The sequence below is a fragment of the Rattus norvegicus genome, chromosome 5 (assembly GCF_036323735.1).
Source record: "Rattus norvegicus strain BN/NHsdMcwi chromosome 5, GRCr8, whole genome shotgun sequence".
NCBI lineage: Eukaryota > Metazoa > Chordata > Mammalia > Rodentia > Muridae > Rattus > Rattus norvegicus.
Window position 1 is genome coordinate 7,419,806 of NC_086023.1, and position 23,919 is coordinate 7,443,724.

A 23,919-nucleotide genomic window follows, 5' to 3' on the forward strand; every position below is an offset into this window, starting at 1 on the left:
TCCAACTATGAAGGAAGGTTTGTGCCCAGTCTTATTGTATTGTTTTAGGCCATGTTCAGTAGATATCCCTGGAAGGCCTGCTTTTTTTTTTTTTTTTTTTAAGGGTGGTACATAGGAGGAGTGGGGGTGGAGAAACTGCAGGTGGCATGTAATGTATGAGAGAATAAAAATTCAAAGAAACAAACATCTAACATTAAGTAAGCGTGCTGGTGCTTGCTTGTAATCCTAGCAGTGAGGAGGCTGACGCAGAATGATCGGCTCAAATTTAAACCAGCCTGGGCTATATAGTAAACAGACCTGTCTCAAAACAACAAAAGCATTGTAAATGTACAATACATCAGAGACAGCAGGAGGAGGCTGTTAAGACTAAAACAAGTTATAAAGTTATAAAGATTTCAGGAATCCTGAAACTACTTTAAAATGTTGGGGCTAAAATGATTCAGTTAAAAAACACACTTACAGAAGGACCAAAGTTTGGTTCTAATTACCCACATATCAGCTTACAACATTCTGTAACTCTGGGTCAAAGCAATTCAACTCCTCTTTCTGTCTTGTGCAGGCAAAACACTCATACACATAAAATTTTAATTATTTTAATAATTAAAAAACTAAAAACAAAACAAATAAAAAAACCAGAGCCAAAAACAAACAAACAAAAACTCAAACACATACTGGGTAGTGGTGGCATACCTTTTTTAATATTTATTTTATGTAGAGTACACTGTAGCTGTCTTCAGACACACCAGAAGAGGACATCAGACCCCAGTATAGTTGGTTGCGAGCCACCATGTGGTTGCTGGGAATTGAGCTCAGGACCTCTGGAAGAGCAGACAGTGCTCTTAACCGCTGAGCCATCTCTCCAGTCCTAGGCACCTACTCTTACTCTATCCATTCATGGCCCAGATGTATTGGCACACACAGAAGAGGATAGATCTCTGGTCTCTATTAATTCACAGTAAGTTCCAGACATTCAGCTTACATAGTGAGATTCTCTCTAAAAACAATATCAGCAAATAAATGTAGCCATACATATACCAGAATACACATGACCACCCACATTTTAAACAAAGACAACTTGTTCTTAATTAAACATATTTTATTACATAGGAACATTGTCATGTAAAAATTATTCAAAATTCTACTCGATAATTTCAATTTCTGTTTTTAAGACAAGGTCCAGGTTGACCTCAGACCTACTACATAACCAAGATGACCTCAAATTTCTGATCTTCCTCCCTCCATGTCCGCTGTGCTGGCATTATAGCTGTACAAAAGCACACTGGGTAAATGAAGGCCGATCCTAGGGCCTCACATATGGCAAACACAGTACCAACTACTGCGTCCTCAGCCCTTACTTACACTTGTTTTATGTTTTTAACAATCACTCACTAGAAAACAATAACAAAGTAAAGGCAATATTATTATTATTGTTAGCTAAAAATGCATGACATTTAAGCACAGACAAAGAACAGGTTCATTTCTCACCCTCGTGCAGTTTCTTTTCATTGACTTCTTCCATATCAAAAGTGAATGGTTTGTCATAACCCATTAGATGGTTATAGTCTTCAGGGTTTACAAAGAGTGCTGGATTAACCAATAGCGATTTTGTTTTAGCATAAAAAGTGGTAAATATGTGTGCACTCTCTGGAACTGTCACGTCACCCTGGTGAAACACTGTGCTGCTTTCTGAAAGCACAACATTGTAAGTAATGGCTCTGTAAGTATCTGTTGTGGCTTCATGGTACAACCGAATGACATAGCCTTTTGTAAGAAAGTGAAGCAGCGTGGGAGTGATCACCGTGAAGCTCCCCATGACTCCATAAAATAAGACTTGCAAAGGCAGACTTCCAAACATCATGTTACTTTGTGAGAGAAGGTACGGTAAGAATGCAAGGCTGACCACACTTGTAGAATAAGAGAAACATTTCACACCTAAAGGGAAAAAATTATAACAAGATTAATAACTTTAAATTTTATAAAACAATCTACCCTATTAATCCCTCCAACCTTTTCTTCCTATTCCAGTTACAGTTTGAAATCAAAATGTCCACCGGGCCCTTCCTTGTCTCTCTCCTATGCCATGAAATGAGGAAGCTCCTCTGCCATCTACCCTTACCACCCTGATTTTCTGTACGAGGCCAAGCAACCACGGCCAACCGTTCCAAAACTGTGAGCGAGAAAGTACCTTTCCTCCATAAAGTAGTTTAAGTCTTGGTCACAGCGACGACAAAGCTGACAGAATAATCATTCCACCCACAACAGCAGCCAGACACAAGTGCTTCTTATGTGCCAGGTTCTATCTTCTGTCTTAAGCTTAACTTACTCCACTCATAAAATATAGAGAGAAAGTCCAGAGAGGTTCAAAATTGTTATCATTGCTCCATGTAAACCCTGAGAATTGGTGAGGCAGGAAGGTTACAATTTTGAGGCTGCCATGAACTACATGCTAAGACTGTTTCTGGAAAAGTCAAAAAAAGAGACGGACAGACAAAAGTACCTGAAGTACTCCATAGAGTGTATTTGCTTAACATGCTTGCTGTCCTAGGCTGATCCCCAGCACCACCAACAATTTAAAAAACTGAAAAAGAGAAGCTCATCCTTGTAACCCCAAGGGCTGCACGATTAACAAGTTAAATGTAAGCCAGCCTGAGTACAGAGCGAAGACCTGTGTCCAAAGCCATGGAGAGCTGGAGAGCTGGTTCAGTAGGTACAAGGATGACAAGCTGAGCTCATCTCTCTGGCATCCACAGAACAGCTGAGCACGGAAGCACAACCTGTAACTCCAGAGTTGGGAGGCAGAACCAGGCAGATTCCCACAGCTTGCTGCCAGCCAGTTTAACCAAAACGATGATCCCCAAGCTAGGCATGATGGCACATGCCTTTAATCCCAGCACTCAGAGGAGGCAGAGCCAGGCAGATCTCTTGAGATCAAGGTCAGTAAAGATCAAGTTCCAGGACAGCCAGAGCTACACAGAAGAAACCCTGTCTAACAAATCAAAACCAACCCCAAATTCTCCAAGTTCAATGAGAGATTCTGTCTCAGAAAATAAGGTAATGACCTGTAGTAATTAGCATTAACCATCAACTTGGCACAGCCTAGTCCCAAGAGAAGGCAGTCCTGGTTGAGGCTTATGGGCATGTCTAGAAGGGATTGTCTTGATTATTAATTGATATAGGAGGGCCCAGCTCAACTTTGGTGGCACCATGGTGGCAGGTGGTCCTGTGTTGCAAAAGTAACTTAGCTTAGGGCTGGGGCTGGGGAGATGGCTCAGTGGTTAAGAGCACCGACCCGCTCTTCCAGAGGTCCTGAGTTCAATGCCCAGGAACCACATGGTGGCTCATAACAAACTGTAATGGGATCTGATGTCCTCTTGTGGTGTGTCTGAAGACAGATAAAGTATACTCATATACATAAAATAAATAAATAAATCTTTAAAAAAAAGAAAGGAAAAGAAAAAAAAACCTAGCTTAGTTGAGTTTGTGAGTGAACCAGCAAGCAGCACTCCTTCAGGGTTTCTGCTTCAAGGTCTTGCTTGAGCTCCTGTCCCAACTCAACTCAATGACGGACTGCAGCATATAAGCTGAAATAAATCTATTACTCCTCTCTAAGTTGCTTTTGGTCCAAGCACTATATAACAGCAACAGAATGAAAAGAAAACAAGAGCAATAGAGGAAAATACCCGATATCAATCTCTGAGGCACTCACACACATACACACATACGCCCTCACACTCAAGTGTTCGAACACAAAAGGGAGGGAGGAGGAGGAGGATGAAGCAATGCACAAAGGCATATGGCTAGTTACTAATAGTTGGAATTCAAGTAATTTGACCCTTCATGAATAAGGCTAAAGCAGGAAGGTTGTGAGTTCAAGTTCAGCCTTGGCTATGTAGAAACACTTGGTCTCAAAAAATAAAACAAGCAAAATAATTTAAATACCATATACTTAGAAAATATACACAGTAAGAGTTTGAGGAAAAATGTCAATGAGACAATGAGATAAGGGTTAGTTCTGTCAGACATTAATAAACTACAAAATAGAGCGGCACAGGTCCACAAAGAGACAGACAGACACATACACACACACACACACACACACATACATACATACACACACACACACACACACACACACAGAGAAAGAGAAAGAAAAAGAGAGAAAGAGACTAGTGTAACACTGATGCATGCATAAAAAGACCTCAACCACATTGAATTATATGTTGAAATTTAATATAGAATAAAGACATTTCTAAAATTAGTGGGTAAGCCAGGCATGGTGGCAGGCACTTTTAATCCCAGCACTCAGGAGGTGGATCTGTGAGTTAGGAGGCCAGCCTGGTCTGCAGAGTGAGTTCCAGGACAGCCAGGGCTACACAGAGAAACCCTGTCCTGAAAAATGAAGAAGAAAAGAAAGAAATCATATGTAAAAAAATTAACTTTTTATTAAGTGATGTGAAGTTTTTAGGAACTTGCTATACAAGCTCTAACTACCTAATTTCAACCCAAGAACCAACACAAAGATAGGAGAGAACTGCTGCTCTTTGACCTCTGCACATATGCCACGTCTCTCTCTCTGACACACAGAATACAAATTAAAACCTTAAAAACAAAAGGATAAAATTCAATCCACCCTTTATCCCGTAAGCCACGGAAAACCCAGAGTGCAGAGATATAAGTGTGAAGACAGAAATCACAGAGTATCCATATCCATGCAGTCCTTTAAATCTGAAATGGAAACATTTTCAGTAGGACTCAGAACAGAGACAAAGCTGGACATGGTACCACACAAGTGTAATCCCAGAACACAGAGGGCAGAAGCAGAAGTAACAAGCAGCTTCTGCTCCATAGCTGGTCTACCCGAGACAAGACAGCACGAGATCCTACGCACAAGCAAAGCAGGGGTGCTCAGCAGTCAGGGGAGTGGGGCTCTTTCAGGACTCCGCTCTCAGCAGACACAATGAAAGGCTCACAACTGTCTGCATTTTCAGCCCAAGGGATCTGTATTCATGCGCACATTCCCTATAACAATCATTGTCAGAGATACTCTGAACTTATACCAGAAGGATAAATGTTTGTGGAATGAGAAAACCAAAAAGCTTGACATTTTAAGGGAAATATGTAAATGTCTCCTTAAATAAATTTAAATAAATCGGTACAAAAATCTCATTCCTAAGATACATGTAATCAAAGTTAAATGTTATTGCTTTCTCCCAAACTGACAAAAACAAAAGTCTGACAACTTACTGTTCACAAAGCTGGAACTAAGCAGTCATACTGCTACTGGCAGGAAGCTCAACTATTTTTTTTAGTAATTTAAGAGCAGTTCCGTTCCTCTCCTCTTCTCACAGGTGCCTGATATGACATCAGTGCACTGGATAAATGAGGACCATGCTGACTCCTATATAATACTCTCACCCCTTCCAAATTACCTTCCCCATTACTTTTGTCACACTGTAGTAAGTTAGTGTCTCTTGAAACTGATGCCTAAAGAACTTTATAATGTGTCCTTATTTGGAAATAAGATCTTTGTAGATGTAAAGAACAAGATAAGATCATGCAGGATTAAGGTGGGCTCTAAATCTAATGAAAGTGCCCTTATAAGGTCACAAAAAGAGATGCAGGGAAGGCCGCCACAGGAAGAGCAAGCAATAGTCACAGTTAGGCAAGTTACAAGCCAAGAATGCCAGGGTAGTCAAGAGTCACTAATTCCTACAGTCTTCACAAAATGTAACCCAGGTCACATTGTAGTCCCCAGACCTGTAAGAAATACATTTCTATTGTTCTCACTTACTAAAAAGAAACTACCAGATGGGAAAGTGTAGCTAGCTAGCAGCAGGCAGGAGCTGATGGAATGTGGCCAGACACAGGCAGTTCTGTTCCCTTAGGAAGAGCTCAATGAGCTTTGTCATCTTTCTCCAGCCCAAGACCCCACACATGGAATGACAAACTCACATGTAGGGTGGATCATCCCACCTCAACTAAGCAGATGTAGGGAATCTTTCTCAGACACACCCAGAGATCCCTTCAGCCTGAAAATCTTCCTGCCTCTGCTTGGACTAAGTATCCTGCACCTAGATGTATATGCTCCTTCCTCGCTTCCAGATCAGACTTTACTCATCAGACAAGACCTAATAGAACACCATCACAATGCGACCATCTTAATCCGTCGCCTCTATGTGAACTCAGATCTAATTTATAACACTGCATTGAATACTTGTAGGTTCGTCTTTTCTTTCCTACCAATGTTCAGATTCTGCATTACCTTTAAGTAGTATCCCTGACACAGTGCCCCTGATATAATTCATAGCAGATATGGTATCTGTAATTATCTGTGACTAAACTAATAATAATGAGAAAAGTCTTCAAGTGTTTACCATGCAGCAGTTAATGCCCCAAATCACAGCACTTCCTCAGTGTTTCTCCCCAAGTTCCCATATACAAAGTAGTACTGACCTTTGACATGGCAGCTTCCCATAGCTATCCATAACGCTGAAAGACTCAGGCAACAACTTCTACACATTACAGTTGTACTCTTTGTTCTGTTTTTGGTTTTGTTTTTCAATACGTTTTCTCTTGTTACAGTCCTGGCTATCCTAGAACTTGCTCTTGTAGACCACACTGGCCTCAAACTCAAAGAAATCTGCCTGTCGGACACCGCCAGAACCTGAAGGAAACAGACCTGATAAACAGTTCTCTGCACCCAAATCCCGTGGGAGGGAGAGCTAAACCTTCAGAGAGGCAGACACGCCTGGGAAACCAGAAGAGACTGCACTCTGCACACACATCTCAGACGCCAGAGGAAAACACCAAACGCCATCTGGAACCCTGGTGCACTGAAGCTCCCGGAAACGACGGCGCAGATCTTCCTGGTTGCTGCCGCCGCAGAGAGCTAGTGGGCAGCACACCGCGAGCGAACTTGAGCCTCGGGACCACAGGTAAGATCAACTTTTCTGCTGCAAGAGACCTGCCTGGTGAACTCAAGACACAGGCCCACAGGAACAGCTGAAGACCTGTAGAGAGGAAAAACTACACGCCCGAAAGCAGAACACTCTGTCCCCATAACAGGCTGAAAGAAAACAGGAAAACAGGTCTACAGCACTCCTGACACACAGGCTTATAGGGCAGTCTAGCCACTGTCAGAAATAGCAGAACAAAGTAACACTAAAGATAATCTGATGGCGAGAGGCAAGTGCAGGAACCCAAGCAACAGAAACCAAGACTACATGGCACCATCTGAGCCCAATTCTCCCATCAAAACAAACATGGAATATCCAAACACACCAGAAAAGCAAGATCTAGTTTCAAAATCATATTTGATCATGATGCTGGAGGACTTCAAGAAAGACGTGAAGAACTCCCTTAGAAAAACACAGGAAAACATTAATAAACAAGTAGAAGCCTACAGAGAAGAATCGCAAAAATGCCTGAAAGAATTCCAGGAAAACATAAATAAACAAGTAGAAGCCCATAGAGAGGAGACACAAAAATCCCTGAAAGAATTGAATGAAAACACAATCAAACAGTTGAAGGAATTAAAAATGGAAATAGAAGCAATCAAGAAAGAACACATGGAAACGACCCTGGATATAGAAAACCAAAAGAAGAGACAAGAAGCTGTAGATACAAGCTTCACCAACAGAATACAAGAGATGGAAGAGAGAATCTCAGGAGCAGAAGATTCCATAGAAATCATTGACTCAACTGTCAAAGATAATGTAAAGCGGAAAAAGCTACTGGTCCAAAACATACAGGAAATCCAGGACTCAATGAGAAGATCAAACCTAAGGATAATAGGTATAGAAGAGAGTGAAGACTCCCAGCTCAAAGGACCAGTAAATATCTTCAACAAAATCATAGAAGAAAACTTCCCTAACCTAAAAAAAGAGATACCCATAGACATACAAGAAGCCTACAGAACTCCAAATAGATTGCACCAGAAAAGAAACTCCTCCCATCACATAATAGTCAAAACACCGAAAGCACAAAATAAAGAATATTAAAAGCAGTAAGGGAAAAAGGTCAAGTAACATATAAAGGCAGACCTATCAGAATCACATCAGACTTTTCGCCAGAGACTAGGAAAGCCAGAAGACCCTGGACAGATGTCATACAGACCCTAAGAGAACACAAATGCCAGCCCAGGTTATTGTATCCTGCAAAACTCTCAATTAACATAGATAGAGAAACCAAGATATTCCATGACAAAACCAAATTTACACAATATCTTTCTACAAATCCAGCACTACAAAGGATAATAAATGGTAAAGCCCAACATAAGGAGGCAAGCTATACCCTAGAAGAAGCAGGAAACTAATCGTCTTGGCAACAAAACAAAGAGAAGAAAAGCACACAAACATAACCTCACATCCAAATATGAATATAACAGGAAGCAATAAACACTATTCCTTAATATCTCTCAATATCAATGGCCTCAACTCCCCAATAAAAAGACATAGATTAACAAACTGGATACGCAATGAGGACCCTGCATTCTGCTGCCTACAGGAAACACACCTCAGAGACAAAGACAGACACTACCTCAGAGTGAAAGGCTGGAAAACAACTTTCCAAGCAAATGGTCTGAAGAAGCAAGCTGGAGTAGCCATTCTAATATCAGATAAAATCAATTTTCAACTAAAATTCATCAAAAAAGATAAGGAAGGACACTTCATATTCATCAAAGGAAAAATCCACCAAGATGAACTCTCAATCCTAAATATCTATGCCCCAAATACAAGGGCACCTACATACGTAAAAGAAACCTTACTAAAGCTCAAAACACACATTGCACCTCACACAATAATAGTAGGAGATTTCAACACCCCACTCTCATCAATGGACAGATCATGGAAACAGAAATTAAACAGAGACGTAGACAGACTAAGAGAAGTCATGAGCCAAATGGACTTAACGGATATTTATAGAACGTTATATCCTAAAGCAAAAGGATATACCTTCTTCTCAGCTCCTCATGGTACTTTCTCCAAAATTGACCATATAATTGGTCAAAAAACGGGCCTCAACAGGTACAGAAAGATAGAAATAATCCCATGCATGCTATCAGACCACCACGGCCTAAAACTGGTCTTCAATAACACTAAGGGAAGAATGCCCACATATGCGTGGAAATTGAACAATGCTCTACTCAATGATAACCTGGTCAAGGAAGAAATAAAGAAAGAAATTAAAGACTTTTTAGAATTTAATGAAAATGAAGGTACAACATACCCTAACTTATGGGACACAATGAAAGCTGTGCTAAGAGGAAAATTCATAGCGCTGAGTGCCTGCAGAAAGAAACAGGAAAGAGCATATGTCAGCAGCTTGACAGCACACCTAAAAGCTCTAGAACAAAAAGAAGCAAATACACCCAGGAGGAGTAGAAGGCAGGAAATAATCAAACTCAGAGCTGAAATCAACCAAGTAGAAACAAAGAGGACCATAGAAAGAATCAACAGACCCAAAAGTTGGTTCTTTGAGAAAATCAACAAGATAGATAAACCCTTAGCCAGACTAATGAGAGGACACAGAGAGTGTGTCCAAATTAACAAAATCAGAAATGAAAAGGGATACATAACTACAGATTCAGAGGAAATTCAAAAAATCATCAGATCTTACTATAAAAGCCTATATTCAACAAAACTTGAAAATCTGCAGGAAATGGACAATTTCCTAGACAGATACCAGGTACCGAAGTTAAATCAGGAACAGATAAACCAGTTAAACAACCCCATAACTCCTAAGGAAATAGAAGCACTCATTAAAGGTCTCCCAACCAAGAAGAGCCCAGGTCCAGACGGGTTTAGTGCAGAATTCTATCAGACCTTCATAGAAGACCTCATACCAATATTATCCAAACTATTCCACAAAATTGAAACAGATGGATCACTACCGAATACCTTCTATGAAGCCACAATTACTCTTATACCTAAACCACACAAAGACCCAACAAAGAAAGAGAACTTCAGACCAATTTCCCTTATGAATATCGACACAAAAATACTCAATAAAATTCTGGCAAACCGAATCCAAGAGCACATCAAAACAATCATCCACCATGATCAAGTAGGCTTCATCCCAGGCATGCAGGGATGGTTTAATATACAGAAAACCATTAACGTGATCCATTATATAAACAAACTGAAAGAACAGAACCACATGATCATTTCATTAGATGCTGAGAAAGCATTTCACAAAATTCAACACCCCTTCATGATAAAAGTCCTGGAAAGAATAGGAATTCAAGGCCTATACCTAAACATAGTAAAAGCCATATACAGCAAACTAGTTGCTAACATTAAACTAAATGGAGAGAAACTTGAAGCAATCCCACTAAAATCAGGGACTAGACAAGGCTGCCCACTCTCTCCCTACTTATTCAATATAGTTCTTGAAGTTCTAGCCAGAGCAATCAGACAACAAAAGGAGGTCAAGGGGATACAGATCGGAAAAGAAGAAGTCAAAATATCACTATTTGCAGATGACATGATAGTATATTTCAGTGATCCCAAAAGTTCCACCAGAGAACTACTAAAGCTGATAAACAACTTCAGCAAAGTGGCTGGGTATAAAATTAACTCAAATAAATCAGTAGCCTTCCTCTACACAAAAGAGAAACAAGCCGAGAAAGAAATTAGGGAAACGACACCCTTCATAATAGACCCAAATAATATAAAGTACCTCGGTGTGACTTTAACCAAGCAAGTAAAAGATCTGTACAATAAGAACTTCAAGACTCTGAAGAAAGAAATTGAAGAAGACCTCAGAAGATGGAAAGATCTCCCATGCTCATGGATTGGCAGGATTAATATAGTAAAAATGGCCATTTTACCAAAAGCGATCTACAGATTCAATGCAATCCCCATCAAAATACCAATCCAATTCTTCAAAGAGTTAGACAGAACAATTTCCAAATTCATCTGGAATAACAAAAAACCCAGGATAGCTAAAACTATCCTCAACAATAAAAGGACTTCAGGGGGAATCACTATCCCTGAACTCAACCAGTATTACAGAGCAATAGTGATAAAAACTGCATGGTATTGGTACAGAGACAGACAGATAGACCAATGGAACAGAATTGAAGACCCAAAAATGAACCCACACACCTATGGGCACTTGATTTTTGACAAAGGAGCCAAAACCATCAAATGGAAAAAAGATAGCATTTTCAGCAAATGGTGCCGGTTCAACTGGAGGTCAACATGTAGAAGAATGCAGATCGATCCATGCTTATCACCCTGTACAAAGCTTAAGTCCAAATGGATCAAGGACCTCCACATCAAACCAGACACACTCAAACTAATAGAAGAAAAACTAGGGCAGCATCTCCAACACATGGGCACTGGAAAAAATTTCCTGAACAAAACACCAATGGCTTATGCTCTAAGATCAAGAATCGACAAATGGGATCTCATAAAACTGCAAAGCTTCTGTAAGGCAAAGGACACTGTGGTTAGGACAAAACGGCAACCAACAGATTGGGAAAAGATCTTTACCAATCCTACAACAGATAGAGGCTTTATATCCAAAATATACGAAGAACTCAAGAAGTTAGACTGCAGGGAGACAAATAACCCTATTAAAAAATGGGGTTCAGAGCTAAACAAAGAATTCACAGCTGAGGAATGCCGAATGGCTGAGAAACACCGAAAGAAATGTTCAACATCTTTAGTCATAAGGGAAATGCAAATCAAAACAACTCTGAGATTTCACCAGTGAGAATGGCTAAGATCAAAAACTCAGGTGACAGCAGGTGCTGGCGAGGATGCGGAGAAAGAGGAACACTCCTCCATTGTTGGTGGGATTGCAGACTGGTACAACCATTCTGGAAATCAGTCTGGAGGTTCCTCAGAAAATTGGACATTGAACCGCCTGAGGATCCAGCTATACCTCTCTTGGGCATATACCCAAAAGATGCCCCAACATATAAAAAAGACACGTGCTCCACTATGTTCATTGCAGCCTTATTTATAATAGCCAGAAGCTGGAAAGAACCCAGATGCCCTTCAACAGAGGAATGGATACAGAAAATGTCGTACATCTACAGAATGGAATATTACTCAGCTATCAAAAACAATGACTTTATGAAATTCGTAGGCAAATGCTTGGAACTGGAAAATATCATCCTGAGTGAGCTAACACAATCACAGAAAGACATACATGGGATGCACTCATTGATAAGTGGCTATTAGCCCAAATGCTTGAATTACCCTAGATGCCTAGAACAAATGAAACTCAAGACGGATGATCAAAATGTGAATGCTTCACTCATTCTTTAAAAGGGGAATAAGAATACCCTTGGCAGGGAAGAGAGAGGCAAAGATTAAAACAGAGACTGAAGGAACACCCATTCAGAGCCTGCCCCACATGTGGCCCATACATATACAGCCACCCAATTAGACAAGATGGATGAAGCAAAGAAGGGCAGACCGACAGGAGCCGGATGTAGATCGCTCCTGAGAGACACAGCCAGAATACAGCAAATACAGAGGCGAATGCCAGCAGCAAACCACTTAACTGAGAATAGGACCCCAGTTGAAGGAATCAGAGAAAGAACTGCAAGAGCTTGAAGGGGCTCGAGACCCCATATGTACAACAATGCCAAGCAACCAGAGCTTCCAGGGACTAAGCCACTACCTAAAGACTATACATGGACTGACCCTGGACTCTGACCTCATAGGTAGCAATGAATATCCTAGTAAGAGCACCAGTGGAAGGGGAAGCCCTGGGTCCTGCTAAGACTGAACCCCCAGTGAAGTAGACTGGTGGGGGGAGGGCGGCAATGGGGGGAGGGTTGGGAGGGGAACACCCATAAGGAAGGAGAGGGGGGAGGGGGATGTTTGCCCGGAAACCGGGAAAGGGAATAACACTCAAAATGTATATAAGAAATAATCAAGTTAATAAAAAAATAAAAAAATAAAAAAAAGAAATCTGCCTGTCACTGCCTCTTTTTTTTTTTTTTTTTCTTTTCTTTTTTTCGGAGCTGGGGACCGAACCCAGGGCCTTGTGCTTGCTAGGCAAGCACTCTTCACAGAGCCAAATCCCCAACCCCCTTGTCACTGCCTCTTGAGTGCTGGGATTAAAGGTGTGTGCCACTACTGCCTGGCCAAAAAATTTCTAAATCATTATTTTATGTGTTGGGTGACTTATCTGTGCAATCCATGTATACCTGTCTGTAGGCAGGAGTCAGATCCCCTGGAACTGTACTTACAGATGGTTGTGACCCTCCATGTGGTCACTGAGAATTGAATCTGGAAGAGCAGCCAGTGCTCTAAACCTCTGCCTAGCTCCAAATCTGTACAACTTTGATACCCCGTTACACTCTTCCACAGACATTATATCTTATCCATACAAAAATCAATCCTGGCTTTCTTTTTTATAAACAAGAGTCAAGGAAGTATACAGCATGACTCAATAAACTTTCCTATATAAACCTTCAACTCAGTAAGGACTTTTGAAGATATTTCTAACCCCTTAATAATAATAATACTCATTAAATTGTAATTCTAAAGTCAGTACAATATTTGGTCCTTATTCTGAAAAAGTTATAGATAGCTAAAATTTTAAGCATACTTTAATACCAAATAATTGAGAACCATCAGATTTCCAGAGTTAAATTTTATATAGTCATTTGATTCTAACATGAGTAAATGTAAGCACTGAAATTTTGTGACAATACTTGGCCATACAGCAATCTGCAAGGAATTTCTGACTCTATACTTACTGAGGTTATTAAACTACAGGACAATCTCTGGGGACCTAACAAATCCTTTAACTTCACCAAGTTCTTCTCGGTGTGTCCACTAAACTACGACGGAAGTCAGTAAACAGCTCCCTGATGTTACTCAATATGTCATCTTTTCCTTCTCTACAACCACCCTCTAGTCCTGGGAAGATAAGGAAGGCTTCCACAGATTCTAAGACAAACTGAAGAAACCTTCTACAGATTCTAAGACAAACGGAAGAAACATGATTTACACATTTTGGAAATATAAAACGTTCCTTCCCAATGCTCAGAACTGAACACAGAACGACTTCAAGCACCAGGCAAGGAAGTATTCTAACCACTGAGTAACACTGCCAGCCCCACCCTCATTTTAAATGTTAAATTTAGAAATGATGTCATTACAGAGGCCCCTGTCACCGTGTCACATTTTTTTGGAGACAGGATTTCACTATGTAGCTCTGGCTATCCTCAAACTCACTATGTAAACCAGAGAAGGCTACCCCACCCAGCTTCAAACACCTATTCTAAAAAGCTATAACTCCAGCCAGGCATACAGGATAGTCAGTATCTTGTCTCAAAGCAACAACAAAAAAGAGGTGTTACCAGACTTTTGGTCAGGGCTTTTGTATTATGACCAAATACTAAAGAAAAGTAACTTAAAAGAAGGAAAAGGCAACTTTGACTCATTATTTCTGAGTTCTCAATCTACAGTTGCTTAGTGCCTATGCACTTGGGCAAAACATCACCCCAAAAGATGTATGTAGTGGAAGACCTTCAAGGCAAAGTGGAACCAGAGAAAGGATGGAAGGAGTCCAGAACAAGACACTCCTCCCTCCAAGAACTCACCCCCAGTGACCTACTTTCTAGAAGAAGGCCCCTTCTAGAGTTTCCAGAATTCTCAAAGCAGTGCCATCAGCTGGGGAAGTTAGGCTATTAAATATATATCATTATATATTTAATAAATATATTATGTTATGATTGTGCTTTTATTATTAATATATTAAATATATGAGCTTCTGAGGGATGCTTCAAATAAAAATATAAGAGTCTTCTTCCACTCTAGAATAGTCACGTATTTATATTTGTCTGGTGGCTACTCTAGGACAAACGATGATGAAAAGAAAGCTTCAGGGCCCAGTTGTCAGACCACACACTGCAACTCAGCCTTCACATGTCTTTAAAACCCCTACAAACAAAGTTTCAACCTCCACATTGGATCAATAAGCTTTAAGGAAAAAACAATTCTATGTGTTATAATAATTGAGTGATGTTAAAAAGCTGAGGTTAACATATGCTAAAAAGGGTTTGCTGGGCAGAGGCAAGCCCCAGAGACCTCAACCCCATGCAAAGACTACAGGCAACTGAGTAAAGCTGGGCCTGGGAGAGGTGGTCTTCCCCAGAAAAGAACACAGCAACTGGTTTTCCATCACAAAACAGACAGCCCTGAAAACACACACAAGTAACACTGTATCCACTCAACAGATTATATTTAGAATCATTTATGCATATACATATACCCATGCAATAACAGTTAGTGAAGATAAGAGGCCATGAATTTAAAGGAAAATGAGGTGTATAGGTTTTGAAGACAGGAAAAGGAAGGAAGAAATGTGATTATTTTATAATCTCAAAAAGAAAAAGAGAAAAGGAATAACCCCACTTCAGATTACTCACCAAATACTGTCCGGGCCAGGTTCCCAGTATAAATCAGCCTGCCATCTTCTGGTTTACCAACTTGTGTATGTAAGAGGCAGACACATGGTCTCCAACAAACAGGTATCTGTTGAAACAAGAAACCACTGAGTAACCGGCTATTTGAACAAACTTTTATTTTTATCAAAGTTGTTTTTTTCTCCTTTAAGTATAATGAAGAGAACTTGTTACAATGCCATACAAAGAATTCCCTCTAATAACCTAGAGGATCCCTAGGGCTTCCTGCCTGCCACTCTAGCCAATCAGAGAACACCACACCCAAAGAGATCTTATCTCTTAAATCAGGTTTCAGGATAGAGAGGCTCAGTGCTCCTCCAAAGGACCAAGATTCAGCGTCCCAGCACCTACATGATTTACACAAGCCCATGAGATCCATGCCCTCTCTTTGGGCCTTCATGAGCACTGATGTGTATGGTTCATTCATATATATTCATACACACACACACACACACACACACACACACACACAAGCAAAACACCCACATATATGAAATAAAAATCTTGCTGCACAGTGGTGGTGCAAGCCCTTGATCTCAGCACTTGAGAGTCAGAGGAAGACTGATCTGAGTTGAGACCAACCTGGCCTCAGAAAAAAAAACAACAAACAAACCTTGGGGGCTGGAGAGATGACTCAGTGGTTAAGAGAACTGACTGCTCTTCCAGAGGTCCTGAGTTCAATTCCCAGCAACCACATGGTGGCTCACAACCATCTGTAATGAGATCTGATGCTCTTTTCTGGTGTGTCTGAAGACAGCTACAGTGTACTGATAAAAAAAATCTTAAATAAGGTTGAGATAGAAGCCAACCAATGTTGACCTCCACATGTGTGTACCCAGACATATTACATATGCAAAAATATTTGTTTAAATTAGCTTTAATACAGTAATCTAAGCAAAACAAGGGGGCAAGGTGGTACATGTCTTTGATCCCAACAGTCAGGAGACAAAGGCAGGTGAATCTGAGTTCAAGTCCAGCCAAAAAAACCCACAAAACAATCTAAGCAAAATCCTGTAAATTGAGGGGTTTGCTTTGCTTTGCTTTGTTTGGTGGGTTCCTGTGCACACACATGTCTGAGCACATCCATGTCCAAAGATCAAACTATGGTGCTGAAGACAAGAGCCTCCACAGGCTAGGCTTATCCTACCAATCCTATGGTTAGTACTTATGAACTACTTACATTAATAACTAGTTAAACTGTTTATGGCTGTTTCCCTAAAAGACTTGGAAATACCTTGTACCCATTTTTGTTTTGCAGATGAAGTCCAGTCATTAATGAGTCCATGTCCTCTTGAGCTAACACTGGGATTTTTTTTAAGTATATGCCACTGCCACACCCTGTGCCCTCTTATCTCTTAGCAAGAAAGCTTGCTTGAAAGCTCACGAAATCTCACAATAACAAGTTTCCCATGTATGTGAAAATGAGCATCTAAAAATTAATTTCACATTGCCCACATTTAAAAATGTAAAAAGTAGGCCTACTTTTAAATTTCTTTCTGTTGAAATTTAAGACTCCAATATCTGCCCTTGGCTATAGCACAAACCCTTAATCCCAGCACTCAGGTGGCAGAAACAGGAGGTTCTCTGAGTTTAAAGCCAACATCAGCCTGGTCAACAACAGATCAGCCAGGACTACATAGGGAAACCCATCCACAAGCAACTAACGACAAATAACCCAACTACCACTTTCGGCATTTCTTAAAAGGTTTTTAATTGTTATACATTATAATGTAGCATAAAATACATAAAATTCTTGCCGAGCCCCGCCTTTAATCCCAGCACTCTGGCAGAGTTCTCTATGAGGTCAAGGCCAATCTGGTCTACAGAGCAAGTCCCAGGTCAGCCAAGGTTACACAAGAGAAACACTGTCTCAGAAACCCGTAAAATTCTTACGTTATTACATAGTTTAAAATACTACGGAGTTTGTGCTATCCCACCCATACCACATCTTTCTCTCGGTAATCAAGGAAATTCCTAAAAACAAATAACACAACTTATGAGACTGTACAAATTCCTTTTGCTCCTGTCTCCAGGTGTTACATCAATTTCTTAGCACCCAGCATCCTTTTGACCTTCAGCTCTAGGGTAAGAAATTAGCCCCTACGTAGTGGAGCACATCTTTAATCCTAGAATGGGAAATCTGATTTCAAGGACAACCTGATCTATATGGTGAATGCAGGCCAGGTGAGTCTACAAAACTGGGACACCATGTCTTCGAAAAAGACCAACACCCCCCTCCCCCCCCAAATGAAGAAACTAAACTGGGTGTTGCTATCACAGACCACACAATCTGGGACCATTTGTGGTGCTTGAATAGCCTAGGAAAAGAGAGTCAATTCCCTGGATTGACAGCAGCAGCGGGCCCCCGAAGTCGAGGCCTGCTCCTCCCGGACTCGCACTGGAGCTCCCTAGACCGCACGCTGCGCCCGCTCCCCGCCACCCCAGCCCACGAACGGCCGACCTGCGCTCGCCCGGGTGACCCCAAAGGCTCGGCTAGCGGCAGGAGCACGCCGCTCCGCAGTCGCGCGGGCTCAGTGCGCAAGGCCGCACGCCGGAGGACGACCCTGGAATCTCGGAGCGCGGCGGCCGCACACCACGACGTCCTAGTCCGGCCGTGCCATAGGCCTGCTGTCCACCGGCTGACCATAGGCAACAACATGCTGCGGGTTGGATGGAGGCTGTCGGTTTGCAGCAGCGGCCAAAGACGCCAAAAAGCGACTTTACACTACAGTAGCAGTCAGAGAGGTGAGGCTCCGCCCCTTAAGTTGAACACGCGGTAGGATTGGTGCCCGCGCGTGCACAGAATATGAGGCCGGTCTGCAACCTTGTCCACCTGGTAGGTTCCAGGCGGCAAAAGACCTGAAACCCCAACTCCCTGCCTAAAGATGGGCTTCAACCCAGTTCTTAATATTTGGTCGGCTTTTGACCATGTGCAAAGACAGAGCCCAGAAGCCTAGTTAAATAAAAGTCACTTTATAGATCCTAAAAATTGTTTGGGAAAATGATTCTAGCTTTGCAGAAGTAATTCTAGCATATCAGCCTCAAAGGAATGTAGTTTAAAATGCATAATGTCGGGTTGAGGATTTAGCTCAGTGGTAGAGCGCTTGCCTAGCAAGCGCAAGGCCCTGGGTTCGGTCCCCAGCTCCAAAAAAAAAGAAAAATAATTCATAATGTTATAATGTTTAAATATTTTACATGCTATGACATAAATGTGCTATGAATAAATAAATGATTTATTTAATTCCACCACTGAGATAGGAGAAAATGGAACTTTTTCACATAATATTTTTTTTATTTTATTGACAGATATTCACATTTGTTTTTTGCCCATTAAAAGCATAGTGTCGGGCTAGAGAGATGGCTCAGTGGTTAAGAGCACTGACTGCTCTTCCAGAGGTCCTGAGTTGAATCTCCAGCCCCACATAGTGGCTCACAACCATCAGTAATGGATCTGATGCCCTCTTCTGGTGTGTCTGAAGATAGCTACAGGGCATTCATATATATTTAATAAATATTATTTTTTAAAAGAAAAAAGCTATACTGTCCAAGGTGGGGAGTGCAACTTGCCTATCTTGTGGAGTCTACAATGTTGCAAATCCAGAGCCAATTTATCATGGGCCATTTACAGATCTTTTTTTTAAAGATTTGTTTATTTTTGTTTATATGAGTACACTGTCCCTGTCTTAAGACACACTTGCAGAGAGCATCGGATCCCATTACAGATGGTTGTGAACCACCATGTGGTTGCTGGGATTTGAACTCAGGACCTCTGGAAGAGTAGTCAATGCTCTTAACTGCTGAGCCATCTCTCCAGCCCTCTACAGATCTCTTAATAGCCTTAATTTATTATCCACCTCCGTACCTAACATCTTCAGGACCTTCAGATAAGCCAATTGGAACATACGGAACTCACGCTTCCATTTGGAATGCACGAGGTATTAGTTTTCCAACCAATCAAAAAGCTAAGAGTAGGGGCTGAAGAGATGGCTCAGTGATTAAGAACACTGACTGCTCTTCCAGAGGTCCTGAGTTCAATTCCCAGCAACCACATGGTGGCTCACAACCATCTGTAATGAGATCTAATGCCCTCTTCTGGTGTGTCTGAAGACAACTACAGTGTACTCAGATATGTAAAGAAAATAAATATTAAAAAAAAAAGCTAAGAGTACTGTCAAATAGTAGCTGAAGCCTAAAGCAGGTTTCCCCCCTTTTAAAAACCTACCTAACCTTTCCATTAATGTAGAAACCTGTCTTGATTGATTTTTTTCTTTTTGTTCTGTTACTATAAAAGCTTCATGAAACTACTTCCACATTGGAACATTGAACATGGGGTGACCTAAATCTTTGTTCCCTAGCCATGGTCACTCATTTGGTTTTAGAATAAGTTATCTTTTATCTCCATTGAGGTGAGTTTTTTGAATCAACACTGTACTTTTCTCCCAAAAGCAGATGATACTTAGTGCCTATTGCCCAGGACTTAGATAGGAGTAGGGGAAGTACTGTAACTGGATAAATTTGGGACCCCATGGTGCAAATGTGTACTAGGACAAGCATCTAAAAATAAGCTAGCAAACCTCTAACTGGAATCTCTGTGTTCTAGGTCAGGTCAGACATTCTGTCACAATGCCTGAAATAAATACCAAGCATCTTGATAAAAAACAGGTTCAGCTTCTAGCAGAGATGAATATTCTTTTTTTAAATATTTTATTTATTCATTTATTATATATGAGTACACTGTAGCTGTCTTCAGACATACCAGAAGAGGGCATTGGATCTCATTACAGATGGTTGTTAGCCACCATGTGGTTGCTGGGATTTGAACTCAGGACCTTTGGAAGAGCAGTCGGTGCTCTTAACCACTGAGCCATCTCTCCAGCCCAGAGATGAATATTCTTATTGATGACAATGACAATAAAATTGAGGCTGACACCAAGAAAATTTGTCAACTGAATGAAAACATTGACAAATGATTATTACATCAAGCTTTTAGTGTCTTCTTGTTTAATACTGAAAAATAAGCTCCCGTTACAACAGAGATCAGATGTTAAAATTACCTTTAAAATTATTGTTTCCCCAATAGTTGCTGTAGTCATTCATTAGATAATCCAGGTGAGCTGGAAGAAAACAAAGCCATCCACGTGAAATGAGCAGCACAGAGGTGCTTAAAAGCTGAATTAGGAATGCCCTTGTTAGAGGTTGATTTAAATAAAATAAATCCGTTATCTAACAAGAATTTACTACAAGGCCCAATCTGATGGTATCTGGGGTGAACATGAAATTGATTACATTTTGTTTCTGAAGATGAATGTAACCTTGATCCCAATGAGATTAAAAGCTATTGCTATGCATCAAAGGAAGAACTCAAAGAAATTATGAAGAAGGCAACAGGTGGTGAAATTAAGTTAAGTCCATGGTTTAAGATTATTGCAGACACTTTTCTCTTTAAATGGTGGGATAACTTAAACCATTTGAGTCCATTTGTTGACCATGAGAAAATGCATAGAATGTGAATGTGCAAATGATTTGAAATTTTTTCTACCTAGTAAGAATGGTTTTGTTTTGCTTTAAATTGGACTCCCTGGGATACATAGGTATTTTACAACCAGAAATTTTTTTTTGAGAAAAGGAAAACAAAACTGAGCTAACTTATAGTTTTATATTATATATCCTACACATATGCACTGATGTTTGTAAAAGACATTTAGGAGAGATATTGTGAAATTATGCCATAAATAAAACTTAATTTAACCTGTCCAAACACATGACTATGATAAGATTAAAGAAATAAGTAGGACTCATGTTTACATTTTGACAAGTTCAAAACACTTCGCCTTTTCCCAAGTGTTTTTTGTATCATTAGATTTTTATCATAGAAAACTGAACAGAAGACACTGCTTAGCTGCTTTGAAACAGCAGATCAAATGGGCTGGGGATACAGCTCAGTGGTATATGATAGCCTTGCAGGCATGATGTCATGGGTTGTTGGATAATGGATAATTTTTTTCTTATAAAAGTTTTAAACCTAATTTCTTGCTAACTCAGAACAGATAATTTATAATTAGGGATATGACTATGTAGCAAGTGTTTATTGAAAATTAAAAATAAATTATTTTTTAAAAAAACTAAAAATACTGTTGTTATAATAAAATGGAGATACACTATTTTACAAAATACTGCGTAAGTTTCCAAAGGCAAACTTGATAAGTTTGTCCTCTGAATATCTTCAGATCAACTTCACAGTCAGCAGCATCAGGAAAAATGGTCATCTAGCTCAGCACCTCTCACCTGTGGGCCATGACCCCTTCTAGGGTCAAAGGACCTTTTTATAGGGATTGCCTAAGACTAACAGAAAGCCAGATATTTATGTTACAATTCATAACAGTAGCAAAACTACATTTATGAAGTGGCAACAAAAATAATTTTATAGTTGGGGTCGCCACAAATTGAGGAACTATATTAAAAGGTTACAGCATTAGACAGGCTGAGAACCAACTGCTACTGTAGCAGGTGACAGATGATACAGATTAGAGTAACCCACTTCTCCTAGGTGCACTTAAGCAGAACTTAAGCATTGTTGATATACTGTTAAATAATAATAATAATAAAAAAGAGCCACTGTTTAGTAAGTAATCCTCTCCATGCTTATTTTTCTTTTAAAGAAGGTGAGAGGATGACATAAATTCCATTTCAGGACCAGGCCTAAAATGACTTTTCAAAAGGAAAGTCATCAGTTCCAGGAAATGACCATACCCCCCATCCCCCAAGTCACCAGCTCCCAGAACAAGGCCATAAAATCCCCTATCCAAAGAAGAGCCTGAGGAAAACCACAAAGATGGGGAAATATCTTACTTCAGGATGGGCATCTGCGCTGGGTAGCCGCCGCCGCCTCCTCCTCCTTCTCCCCCTCCTCCTCCTCCTCCTCCTCCTCCTCCTCCTCCTCCTCCTCCTCCTCCTCCTCCTTCTTCTTCTTTAAAGATTTTGTTTATTTTATGTGAGTACATTGTAGCTGTCTTCAAAGACACCAGAAGAGGGCATCAGATCTCATTACATATGGTTGTGAGCCACCATGTGGTTGCTGGGAATGGAACTCAGGACCTCTGGAAGAGCAGTCAGTGCTCTTAACCATTGAGCCATCTCTCCAGCCCAGTAGGCAGCCTTCTATGGTTTAAGTATCTCATTCATGACACAGAAATACAGTCCACCAAACACAAGCCAATCAGAAAACAACCCATGTAATGTCACCCTGCTCCCACCAATGAAGGTTTAGATTATCTAACCCTAGCTAAAGTTCCCTTAGTTCCCTATAAGAAAAGGCCTGTGTGACTTTGTCTGTCTTCACCATCTTTTTGTAAGTGACCGATCCCTACATCCAGGCTTCTTTCTTTCAAGAAACAAAAAACACTCTTGCCAATTGCATATGTGAGTGGTGGTCTCCATGCAGTATTTTAGGACTTAACAGTAAAGTGTTTGGGGACTCAGTTGATAACTCTTGGCCAATTCCCTAGTCCTGGATGCTTTGAACAAAGGCTTACCAATCTAGACAGCCAAATGCTCTCAGGTTTCTGTGAACACTCCATAGAGGCCTTGAAGAAACTGCAACAGCTGCTTGCTGCCAAAGCACAACTGGCTCCAGAAGGTGCTCTTCTAGTTATGATTATTTCAATTTACACGTGGCTCTTTGCCATTTCGAGCCTTAATGAAGGTCTAGATGACCTCGAAGCCATTTTCACCTAGACCAGAGTGCAATTTTCCTGGTGGACCAATAGAAAGTCTAAGATTAGTACCAACACAGTTCTCCATATGAATGAAAGACTACCAATTTGAGGCACCCATGGTCCTGCATTTGCTGAAAGACAGACTGGAATGATGGACAGTCTTTGTTTTCATAAAGATTGACACAATGAATGTAGTCACCTTTGCCACACATATTTTCTGTCTATATGTGCTGACTATTCAGCTATTTGGGGAGCCTTATGGGAGACCTGGCTTAGCAATTTAGAGTACTTGTTCTTGTAGAAGACCTGGGTTCAATTTTCAGCATTCACGTGGTGGCTCATAATCACCTGTAACTCATAACTCCAATTTCAGGGGATCTGATGCTGAAAGCACAATGTAAACCCCTTTTGTCTCCATTTAAGGACCAGGCTGATTTCAAAAAAAGGCCATAAGGCACCAGCTCCAGGGACAAACCATCAGTCCCAGAACTAATATGATAGCTTCAAGGACAGACCATAAAATCCAGAACAAGATCATAAAGGCCCCTCCCAAAGAATAGTCTGGGGAGAACCATAAAAAATGGGGAAATGTCTCAGAATGGGCCATCTGTGCTGGGCAGCCTTATCTCATCCTATGAGTATGTTCATGAGGTACGAAAGCAGACCACTGACCACCTGTGATCCCCCAGCACCCATCAATAAAATATTAGATTACCTAATCCCTCTAGAGAGTTCCCTGTTCCCTATAAGAAGGCCTGTGCGCCT

General features: G+C 40.7%; 1 protein-coding gene and 1 pseudogene across 1 annotated transcript; one reads left to right on the plus strand and one right to left on the minus strand.

The window, feature by feature from the left end:
* Positions 1 to 590: 590 nt before the first annotated feature.
* On the minus strand, positions 591 to 18,218 carry Tmem70 (transmembrane protein 70). The gene is made up of 3 exons (NM_001109258.1): positions 17,901 to 18,218; positions 15,404 to 15,509; positions 591 to 1,932 (listed from the first exon to the last, which is right to left on the minus strand). The coding sequence occupies exons 1-3, from the start codon at positions 18,096 to 18,098 to the stop codon at positions 1,475 to 1,477; spliced, it is 762 nt and encodes a 253-aa protein (NP_001102728.1). The 5' UTR covers positions 18,099 to 18,218; the 3' UTR covers positions 591 to 1,474.
* Positions 18,219 to 20,062: 1,844 nt separating this feature from the next.
* Idi1-ps1 (isopentenyl-diphosphate delta isomerase 1, pseudogene 1) lies at positions 20,063 to 21,222 on the plus strand (annotated as a pseudogene).
* Positions 21,223 to 23,919: the final 2,697 nt, after the last annotated feature.